This window comes from Typopeltis vanoorti, chromosome 12 (assembly GCF_054136105.1).
Source record: "Typopeltis vanoorti isolate ZY-2024b chromosome 12, IOZ_Tvanoo_1.0, whole genome shotgun sequence".
NCBI classification, from domain to species: Eukaryota; Metazoa; Arthropoda; class Arachnida; order Uropygi; family Thelyphonidae; genus Typopeltis; species Typopeltis vanoorti.
The window spans coordinates 12783657-12796054 of record NC_143560.1 but is presented as its reverse complement, the minus strand read 5'-3'; the positions used below and the strand labels follow the sequence as shown (position 1 = coordinate 12796054).

At 38.0% G+C, this 12398-nt stretch overlaps 1 protein-coding gene across 1 annotated transcript in view; it reads right to left on the bottom strand.

Moving 5' to 3' along the window:
- The window catches only part of LOC150100586 (glycerol kinase 3-like), a 473098-nt gene extending 460931 nt beyond the window's left edge, over positions 1 to 12167 (bottom strand). The window contains exon 1 of the mRNA XM_090401838.1: positions 12078 to 12167. Coding sequence (XP_090257964.1) covers positions 12078 to 12167 — 90 coding nt within the window. The remainder of the gene's footprint in view (positions 1 to 12077) is intronic.
- Between the last annotated feature and the right edge of the window lie 231 nt (positions 12168 to 12398).

Genomic DNA, 12398 nt, shown 5'->3' with positions numbered 1-12398 from the left:
TGAGTTTTTAGAAGACAACTAACTTAGCAGTAAATAACTGGGGCTGCACAAGGATCGAAGGTCTTGGATTTAATTATCTCATCAGAAGATATTATTGTAATTGAGGTGTCAAATCTTCTTCCAGTTGGTAAAAGTGGCCATAAAGTAATCAGTCACCATATCAGGACTTCTGTGAGAAAGAGTTATGTGGAACTATAATGTGGGTTATTATGACAAATTCAGGACACAGCTTGCAGCGATATCATAGAATAAGGAAAATTGATGGGAAGGAAATCAATACTGCTTGGTCCCTACTCAGGAACTATCTGACAGAGACAATGAGTGTATTCCAAACACTGAGTGTATTCCAAACATGAGGAGATTAATGGATGACTGAAGAAGTGAAGCATGTAATCTGGAAGAAAAAAGGTATTATGGAGGCAGCCCAAGATGAGTGGCAATAAACAGTTACATGAGGAGTACAAAGAACAAGCAAGGAAGGATTTACTTGTTATGGGTAACAAAAGTGCAGTATGAGCAGCAGTTGGCAAATGAGGATAAAAAAAATCGTAGGGAGATTTCTCTATATGTGACAAGTAGAAGGAAGAATGATTATGGGAGGATGATAGTAGTCAGTAATAATGGAAGGATGATAGTAGTCAGTAATAATGGAAGGATGATAAATGCTGAGAAGGATATTGAAGAGATGTTAAATGAGGAGTTCATTCAAGTATTCCAATCTTGTGATTGTAACATAATACAGAGCTCGAGAGCACTGGAAATGCGGGAGGAACAACGGATAGTGAGAAAGTGAGTAGGAGGTATGTGAGGAACTTAATATACATGATGTCGACAAGGCCATGGGAGTTGATAGCATGTCACCACGTCTTGAGGGATTTCCAGGAAGTTAACAACAGCTTTAACTTACCTTTTTAACATGAATCTTAGATTTGCACAAGTTCCAAAGGAGTGGAATGAGGGAAAAATTATTCTGCTTCATATGACTACAGGTTTGAATTACATTGCTTGAAGTCAATAGACACCATAATGTGAGGAACAAACAGCCATAGAACCCACCTAAATAAGATGTAGCACCTCCTTTTGCTGCAATAACTGCAGCAACCCTATGGCATACTTTCCACAAGCATATAATAGCAATCAGTGGGAATTTTGGACCATTCTGCGGTCCCGGACTGTTGTAAAGTGGACATCTCTTGACCTCACCTGATGCTCTAGTTCATTCCACAGATGTTCAATAGGGTTGATATCAGGGCTCTGTGGAGGCCAGTCAAGTGTAGTGACGTTCATATGCACAAACCATGCAGTTACAGCAACAGCATTTTCAAACACCTCTCAAAGTTCAATGTTCATAGCACCACAAGTCTTTTATTCAAAATTTTACTATATTATTATTATCAGACCTCCATGGAGTCAAGAGACTCATTGCAGGAAGTCCCATTCTCACACACACACACACACACACACAGCTCATACATATCTTGACTTAAGTGCATTCACTGTCTCTCCACTTGCCACACTTTCAGGCAATGCATTCCAATCGCCCACCGCTCTACATTCAAAAAATCTATTTTTTGAATGTAGAGAGATTCTGTCAAAAATCATCATCAATTTCCTGATATGTAACCCATGGGATGTTCCGGTTACTATGACAGCAATAAATGATTAAGTAAACATTATTATTAATCTCTTATCAACAAGTTTCCTCCAAATCAATCTATTACTTCTGAGCACTCCAATAGTGTCATATCAAACACTTCATGCTTCTAAGACACCTCACCTACACTATGGTCTTCCTATGGATCTCTTTCCTGCCATCTTGACATAACTTCACTTAGACTTCAATTCACCTAGACTTTGGTCTTCATCTGGGTCTCTTTCCTGTCGTCTTGACATCAAACACTTGTTTTATTAAACTTTTTCACCCTTACTATTTAAATGGCCATAACACCTTCTTGAATGCTAAGAATGTCAAGTTCCTTTCTAATATCTTCATTTTTAATATGATTCTACCAGTGATGAAATCAGTTAACTCTCCTAATTTTTCTCAGAACCCTCATATTGGTGGCCTCTAGTCTTTGATCAAGTGCTTTATTTCTAACCCAACTCTCATATCAATAACTTAAAACTGGTTTGAACACTGTGTTGTATACTGCTAGTTTGGTGTGTTGGCTAATTTCTCTCTTATTCCATATAAATTTATTCAGCTGGCTACCCACCATATCAGCTTTGCTTATTCTGTTGTCTATTTCCAGATTTAACCTACCATCTTCACTAAAAACTGTGCCTAAATAGCTGAAATATTTTACTTGTTCTATAGGATCTCCATTCAGAATACAGATGCAGCTGAAGTTTTGTATGCTCCTGCCTATTGCTGATTTTCATGCCAAATTTGTTACAGCTGTTATTCAATTTAGTTAGTGAATCCTAGAGACCTGCACTACATTTTAGTAGTACAACATCATCTGCATAAAGCAAAGAGCTAAGGTTGACATCTGCAATTCGGATATCAGGCTTGATGCCACTTTCTTTTATAATGTGATCCATACAGATGATAAACAAGAGTGGAGATAATGTGCAGCCTTCTCTTAGTCCTCATTTTACATCAAACCATCTTCCTGTATTTCCTTCAATTGTGACTGAACAACTTAAATATAGATTATGTATTGCTCTATATAATGTTCCATTCACCCCATATCATGATAGTGTTTTGAAAAGCTTTTCAAAACACTACAATTATATAAGAGCTTTTACTGGAAACCTTGTATGCCTTTTCCAGATCTACAAAACTCAAGTACAGATCCTTGTCCTATTCCTACGATTTCTCATCTATTTGTCTTAAAGTGAAAATCTGATCTTATTTTGACAGCCTTTATTTGGCCTGAAACCAGCTTGTTCTCCAAGTTTCTCTTCTACAAACTTTCTCAACCTCTTTCCTAGTATGCTTGCATAAATCTTACTCCAATTATTGGGAATTCAACCTTCTGTTTAGGTCCTCTGAATTATGCAGTATAGCCACTGCAAAACTTTTATACCTCCATACGTAAGCATTTCTGGTTGAATATCATCTACTCCAGCTGCCTTTTCACGTGTCAAGTTTTTGATAGGTTTTTCCACATCAAGTATTCATATGTTCTCTCTTTGCATTCCTCTTGAAAATTTTCTAGTATGGTTCTGTCAATGCTTAGTTCATTTAACAGTCTTTCCAAGTAATTACTCCAGACATCAAGGATATCCTGATCTTCAGTTTTCATGTGACATGAAAACTGAAGGTGACATGAAAATAATATTTTCATGTCACCTTTATCATCTTTGATTCTTTTTATGTAAAGTATTTTTTTCTCTATTCCTAAACTTAGTGCCAACAAAGGTTGGTCGATTGGAAGAGCCTCTGCTACTAATGGCTCATGCAAAAAGTTAAGCAAGTTTGAGTGTGGTTAGTAGTTGGAAGGAGTATTGAATTATTTGAGTTTAACTAAATCGTACTTACAGGGTGCAAAATTTCAGGATGTAAGTTAGAGTATTAGAGCACAAAAACAGAGGGTGAAAGAATTGATAGTTGTGGTGGGTACGAATGAATTGAAAGGAGATAAATTTTTTATGAGAGAGGACGTGAAAGTATTGTTAAAGGTAGTGAAAAAAAAAAAGAGTGCCAGAGTTAGGATGGTGAGTCTGTTGCCATGGAGAGGAGTTTAGAAGGAGGGCCATAATTGCAAATGACTTTATGCACAGGTTATGCAGACGGTGTGGTGTGGAATTCGTGGACATATGGAATGAGTTTGATGGGTGAAAGGATTTATACAGGATGGATGGCCTGCATTTGAATGGACTTGGTGTGCGGAGACTGGAACAAGTGTTGCTCAATGAAGTGAAAATGGATGCGCAACCAGGGAAACTAGAACTACCAAGGAGGGGGGGGGGGGGATATGCAGACATCAGTGAGACAGCTGTGTAAAAATGTATATAATGTATCCGAGCCAGTACAAAGGACAAGTAATCGGAATGGGATAGTTAGAATAACGCATCAAGATAAGGGTGGGAAAAAGGGACCTCTGCATTTCATGTATACTAATGCCAGGAGTATTAAGAACAAGAAGGAAGAATTTTTGGCCTTGGTTGGCTCTTCCTGGCCACAGGTTATTGGCATTAGTGAAACATGGCTGACGGAAGATGATATAGTTAGTGGGATAGAATGTGTAGGTTATAGTGTGTTTAGGAGGGACAGAGAGAATAAAATGGGGGGGGAGTGTTAATGATGATAGCTGATGAACTGCAGCCAAGGAGAACTGAAGTTGTATTGCAGGATAGTGAAAAGAGCTCATTTGAGGCTATTTGGTGTGAGATTGAGACTGGCAGAACAAAATATACAGCTGGGTGCTGCTATAGACCAGGTGATGGAAGAGATGGTGGAGATAGTATGCATAAGCTAATAGAAGAAATGAATGGAAGGAGGGTAATTATTATGGGAGATTTCAACTATGGTAACACTGATTGGAAGGAGGAGAGGACATATGTGAGGAAGGAACTGGATTTTATCCAATTATTAAGGGATAACTATCTGAGGCAGCATGTAATTGAAAATACTAGGGGTTTGAGAGTGCTTGACCTGGTAATAGCATCTGAGAATTTGACTGTAATGAATATGACCATGTTGCCACCTATTGGTGAGAGTGATCATAAGGTCTTGACCTGGGAAGTGGTGTGGAATTTTCGATTAAGATAGGGTATATGTGGAATTACCATGCTAGAGTATGACAAGCTTAGGAGATTGTTTGGTTCAGTGCCATGGCATGTAAAACTGCAAGGGCTGGATGTTGATAGAGCATGGGAAGTGGTCAAGGAGCATTTATAGGAAGTTATGGCTGATTGTATACCTAGGGTCCGAATAATAAAACAAGTAGGGGTTAAATGGATGAATAACACCATTAAGCTTGAGCTGCAAAAAAAAAGAAACAACTGTGGAGGGAATTTAAAGAGAAAGGTAACCTGCAGGCGCACAAACAGTATAAAGCGCAGGCCAGAAAGGTAACGAGTGTGGTAAAAAAAGCAAAAGCAGATTATGAAAGGAAACTAGCTATGCAAGCAAAAGAGAATCCCAAACAGTTCTTTCAATATGCTGCAAGCAAAAAAAAAACTGTACACAGCAGAACGATTTTAAGGAATGGTGATGGTAAGGAGGTCACTGAATCAGTCGATATAGTGAAATTACTGAGTGGGCACTTTGCAAGAATATATCATCCAGGTGGTGACATTGAAAGAATGAAGGAACCATTAGTTTATACGGGAATGGTGATGAATGAAGTGGAGGTGAATAGTCTATTACAGAACCTTAATGTGAATACATCTGTGGGATTGGATGGTATACCGGCACAGGTCTTGCATGAAGCGGCTAAGGAATTATCAGTGCCCTTGACCATGTTGTTTAATCTGAGTCTCAGGTCTGGTTTAGTCCTGAAGGTATGGAAAGAGGGGAAAATAGTTCCACTGCATAAAGGAGGATCCAAGACTACTGTTGCAAATTACCGACTAATCAGCATATCAGGAGTCATTGTCAAGGTCTTGGAGAAAGTAGTCGAGAAAAATACAGGAATGGATTGATGAAAATGAGATACTGTACGGGGGACAGCATGGCTTTGTGAAGGGTAGACCATGCCTCAGTAACTTGCTCAAGTTTTATAATACAGTGACGGCTGAACTGGATAAGGGTAATGTGTTTACAGTGATACTGCTGGACCTGGGCAAGGCCTCTGACAGGATACCACATGGAATTCTAATCTGTAAACTGCAACATATGGGAATGAATATAGCGTTGGTGAGATGGATAGGTGGGTGGTTGATGGAGAGATATCAAAGAGTAGTTTATTCAGGAGTAGAGTCCAAAAGACGGCCTGTGACTAGTGGTGTACCGCAGGGTTCTGTTCTTGGACCACTGCTGTTTAATTTGTTCATTAGCGATATAGGGAAGGATCTAAGAGGAACAGTTCATTTGTTCGCTGATGATGCAAAGTTGGGTAGGGCAATAGTGAATGCAGAAGATGTCAAAATCTTGCAGGATGATTTGGATAGATTGGAGTTCTGGACTAAGGAGAATGGATGTCAATTTAATGTGACAAAATGTAAGGTTATGCATTTTGGGGTGAAAAGATTAGCAGCAGTATACCACATTGGTGGCACTGTACTCCAGGAGATTGATGAAGCCAGGGACTTGGGAGTGTTGGTGGATAGGAAGATGAAGTATAGGGGGCACATTGCAAAAGTGGCTAAATCAGCTCATCAACTCACCTCACTTGGTTGTTGAAAAATACTTTGACAAGCAGAGACAAGCAAGTTATTGTTTCTCTGTACCGAGCCTTGATAAGACCTCATCTCGACCTCATCATCACCTCATCTCACCTAGATGAGGTGCCCAGATTTGGTCACCTAGGTTTCTTCTTGATGAAGAGAAGGTGGAGAGGATCCAGAGGCGAGTAATCAAGATGATAGCAGGTCTATGGAATGAACCTTATGAGAACAGGTTGAAGATTTGTGGGTTGCAGAAATTGGTTGATAGGCAGAAAAGGGGAGATATGATTGATACATTCAAATTGCTGAAGGGTTTCCATAGGATTAATTCAAAGGATATTTTTGAGATCAGAACTGGTGGTGGGAGAACTGGGGAACATCTATGGAAGTTGGGCAAGAGTGTGGCTAGCAAGGGTGTCAGAGCTGGGTTCTTTACTTTTAGAGTGGTAAATGAGTGGAAAAAGCTGCCAGAGTCTGTTGTGGGTGCTATGACAGTGAGTGAGTTCAAGGCAAAGTATGATAGATACTGTGAGAATGTCGAATAGTTGTTTGGACATGATGTTTAGGGCCTCCCTCGATGAGTCTAAGGACTCCCTGGAGTCGCCCGGAATAATAATAATAATAATAAACTTCTTCAATAGCCTCCAGAACATTTTGCCACCTTCTTGATATTTATTTTCTATATTATTACTTTTGTAATAATATAGAAAATATTATTTTCTATATTATTACAAATATAGAAAATATTTGTAATATTTCCCATAACTTTTGTTTATGTATTCTTTTAGGGCATTTGCCAACTTATTTGCTAGGAACTTTTGGTATGCTTTCTTCTTTTCCAGGACTGCCTCTTTAACTTCTTTTATCCACCATGATGTTCTTATTTTTGTATCCTTGCACACAAATTTCACCACATACCTCCCGAGCTGAATCGATGTTTTCTTGAGATTTTGCCACTGAGACTCCAAGATTTGGTTCTTATTTTCAATCTATTTCATTTTTTCTTCAATAATGTTTGTATACTCGAGTCTACTTGTAAAAGCTGCTCAACTTTAATTCTTTTTAAAACTTTCTTACATTCTGTTTTTTTCAATGTTGTTATTAGATAACACCTCCAGGGAGTCCAAAGACTCATCAAGGGAAAGTACCTAGTCTACAACTCTCTATCTCCATCACTTCACCGACCGCAACTACCTTCATCATCTACACCAATGCCATCTACTGCCAACCACCACCACTAGTATTTTCACAGATAAACATCCATGCCCATGGCGGGATTCGAACCCACAGCCTTTCGGCTGTAAAGCCGATATGCTAACCACTCGGCCAGCTAGGCCAGCCAATGATATGTGATATCCATTTTTATCATGCTTAGTCTTTTATAAAGCCTTTTATATATGAATACTGCAAACAATATTCATTAAGTCTTTTATTCAGAAATTTATATGATCTTCTGAAATATTCATTTCAAATGATCATATACAGATAATGTTTAAGTCTTAAAAGCAGTCAGTTAAAAAATTAAAAAAAAAAAAAGAATTTAATTTGAAGATACATCAATTAACTATCTTAAGACAAATTCAGCGATATTATATAATCATCTATTATAAAATTTTTCTTCCTTGTATAATTGATCTATCTCAGATTCTTTCTTGCCAACTTATAACTATATTTATCAGTGATTTAAATTTGTTTAAGATTAATTCCATAAATGTCTGGTTTCTTTTCTTGCATTTCTGTATAAGAAGCAGGTTTTTTCATGCATAATTGTGAATGATTGGAATGCTTTGCCTGAGAGTGTGGTGTCTGCAGAGAATTTGAGTGTGTTTAAAGCATGGTATGATGAGCTGTGTATTTGATAAAAGGACCTCCTAGATCAGTCTTTGACTACATGGGGTCTTGGGTAATAATAATAATAATATTATTATATTAGGAGGATCATTTCAAATGTTCAGTGGAATGATATTATAGTGTCCATCTTAACACCAGTTGTAACTGAACTGAGTTAGCAAATCACGTGCTCAATTTCTGTTTCTGGTGTTATATAAGTATTCAAAAAGGAAAATTCTGTTTCAGGTCAAATACTGCATAATGATCAGGCTACATATTTCACATCAATTATCTAACATTATTAAAAATAGTATTATTATTATTATTACATAACACCTATAAGGAGTACAAGGATTCATCGTGGAAGGGCACTCTACTTGGCTATACACATCTCGCTGTCTACCCTACTACTTAAATCTACAACTACGCACAACTACTATCAATGCCACCTACCACCACCACCAACAACAACAGTATTTTTGTCTGTAAATTGTTGTATTCTTATGGCCAATCTGATTGCAGGCAGGAAGAAAAACTAAAGTTTCCATGCGGGGGAAAACCCTTCTAGCTCTGTATGAGATCGACTAACTCACCTTCAATTGAAAGAGCCCAGATGAAGATTCCTCTCATCACAATGAGAACTGAACTCTAAATGACAAGTCCTCCTTTAAACCCGAAAAATCTTGTCATGGCTGGACTAGATGGCAAGATAACAGTCGGATATCATTTTCATCAACCAATCTTGTCTTATTAGAGGCATGAAATGGCTTCAGAAAGATGTCATGCTTCATTTCCCAAATTACCTAACCCTTAGCCGATCCATGCTATTAACATTACCTTAGTTCTCTATTCAGCAAGATTCCAAGATTATCTGCAGTATTAATGCTTTAAAACCATTGGCGAGAACCTGACATAACAAAAACATTGATGGTCACTACAAGGATAAATTGAGGGTGTGTGGACTGCAGAATTTGGTTGACAGGTGAAAAAAAAAAGGGGGGGGGGGGAAACATCACTGAAACATTTAAGTTATTTAAAGGGTTTTTTATAGGATTAATTCAGAGGAAATTTTTCGGCTCTTGACTAGAGGGGACAGAACAAGTCATCCTTGGAAACTGCATAAAAGTGTGATTAATTGCTTCTGCCTTAGTATCACCACTTCTGGGTCTGGCTCCCACTGACGAGACCTCAATAAAGGTCGAAACCAGTCTGGGTAGTGGCCCTTCCCTTAATGCATCGCATTACACATGTCTGCAAGGAGATGTGATTTGCATTATGGGAGATACTGAGACAAGGAGTGATGAAAGCTTGATCCACCTTTACCATGAGTTGCCTCAGTTCTGAAGATACTTCAGGCGCAAACTTTGTTTGCTTACACTTGGATAAAGGATTAAAAAAAAATTATTATAATCTAACCAAGTGGAAAAAAAACAAAAAACTTCCAACATCTTTCTCTAAATCCAAAGTAATTTAATAATAAGGTGGTACACCTTTTGGCAACTCATATAGGTAAATATGAGTTGCCAAATCTGGCTCCCACTGACGAGACCTCAATAAAGGTCGAAACCAGTTGGAAGCTTGGGTGATGAATGGCAATGCTGTAGCCCATGAAGTTTTAACTGAGGCTCGGCTGTTGCTGTCACCCAGGGCCTGAGTGGGGGGATAATGAATGGCAATGCTGTAGCCCATGAAGTTAACTGAGGCACAGCTGTTGCTGTTACTACTCAGATGACATATGAGTGGCTCTGCTCGGTGGTGGGGTGAGCCTGTCACGGGATACAACCAACACTGAGAGTTCTTCTCAGTGGCGGGGTGTGCTTGTTACTGAGGGGAACAACACTGAGTTTTTATAGTTTGACCTGTACTTGAACATTCAATAAAAGGTCAAAAGTCTGTACACCCCTTACTAACCACGCTCTTACACAACTTCAAGGGTGACCTCTAGTTCTCACTTTATCACGTATTGAAAAACTGTCTTTATGTCAATCATTTATAGGACCCTTTTAATAACTTATAAGTTTCCATCATTTCTCCTCTTTTTTGCCTATCAACTAAGCTTTGCAACCATACATACTTTCCTATCCTCACAGGGAGCATTCCACTGACCTGTCACCAACTTGGTTACTTGTCACTGAATCTTCTCCATCACCTCCTGATCTCCCCAGAAAACAAGGTGACCAAATCTGTGCAAAGCACTCAAGTTGCAGCAATCATAGTCTTATTGAGTGGAATAATAACCTCCTTATCTTTACTTGTGTGTTTTGAACATACAGGTAATCCTTTGAGCTATTTTACCAACTTTTGCTGGTACAGTTATTAGAATTATGAGTTCCAAAATTGGACCTGCTGTAACTCTGGTTCAATGATGAATATCAGCTCTCTGCCACTGTCATGCAATATAAAAGAGCAAGCCAGATTTTAAACACTGCATCTAGTTAATAACTGCACCCAATTATTTGTGCAGTAGATGATATCGTGTGTTGATAGTGAATGGTCACATAGTGTGTGAATGAAATATTAAGTGGTATAGAAGGTGGATGGAGTACTCAACAACAACCAGTCCTTTTGAGGCATCAGGTAAGGTTGTTCCCTGAGAATCATGGAGTCTTCATTCATCTAAGTTACCTCCTTCTCAAATGCCTCTACGTGTTACATTATTCAACCAGTTTTCACCAAAATTGAAATACTGTCATTCCTTACATTTGTTTGGCTATAATGAGAATTTCTGAGCAATCAAAAAAAAAGGAGAGTTGTAAAGTGGATTGCATTAATTGTATACAAATGTATGGGTCATATTATTCAAGTCTTTGCCAAAATTTGGGGTACAGCAGCTTGTAATATCACTGAACACCTGCTGGCAATTTCAGCCCAAATGGAACAAATAATAGGGGATCATATTGTACCAAGGGCTTGCTACTTCCACAGACAGCTTTACAACTTGCATCATTTAACCAAATTGAGAATATAGTGATTTCTTACACATTAAGTCTCCAGAAATTAACCTAATCGGGTAAAAATGAAATAGAATTGCAGAAAGGGCTCTGTCCTTGCAGACAGCTCAGAACCATCAAGCAACCAATTTTAAACATGCAGTTCTTATGGTGTTTAAGATCAACTGAAAAATTCTGCCCAATCTGATTAAAATGAACTGGGGGGGGGAGGTCATTATTATTATTACCTGACACTTCCAGGGAGTCCAAAGACTCATCAAGGGAGGGCACCTACTCTACAGGTCTGTCTCCACCACTCAATACACCAACTGTAATCATCAACTACCGCCCACTGCCACCACTAGTATTTTCACTGACAATCACAAACATCCATGCCCATGGCAGGATTCGAACCCACAACCTTTTGGCTGGAGGGTGGATATGCTAACCACTCGGCCAACCAGACTGGCATTCTTCTCAGATTTCATTGAAAACAAACTAAGTAACATGTGCAGATCACAGTTTGTTTTCAATGAAATTAAAATATATTTGTTTCTAACTCTGTTGGAGGCTATCTGACAACAGTGTCTACAAAATTGAAGGGAATTAGAAAGTGACCTTGTAAAGATAGAGATGTGAAAAATGCAGAGGATCTCGTTCAACTGATTTTATCACTTGAACGAACAAAAATAAATACGAATCTCGTACGTAAAAAAAAAAAAAAAAAAAAAGGGTAAATCAGTAGTGGTTACAAGGCTGGCATTGCTGCTTTGATTGTTAAGAAATGTTGATTGGTTTATGTCATACAGTAACAAAGCAGCAATGCCAATTATTAAAAATGCCGGCACAGTAGCCAATTGCTTCTAAATTGCATCCTACTGCTTCGTAAGCACTTGGCTCATTTTGCTTTTAATTTTATTTTATTTTACTGAAATACAAAAATGACACAGGTATCCAACAACCATTTTCAGCAACAAAAATGCTGAATTGTAATATTTAAGGCAGTATAATATTGTCTTTTTGAATAAAGATTCATACCAGAAATCTGGTGCTACTTGTTCCTTGATCAACTGCTCCAACTAGAGGCCCATATTTACCAATTTTATAACACTTATCGTTTCCTGCCATTTCTACTGCAGTAAAATAAAAGGTGTGAATGATCACGTGCTTTTTAAATCAACCTCCCCCCACAAGGGTTTATTTATTCGAAGGATATCAATATAAACAATAATCGGTTTTACATTATTTCTGTCATTCAACGTTCAAAAAAATTAAATTTATAAAAAGGGGGTATCTCTTAATAATATTTATTAGATTTTCTTTCAAACAAAAAATGCAAGCGCTAAAATTTATATAAAC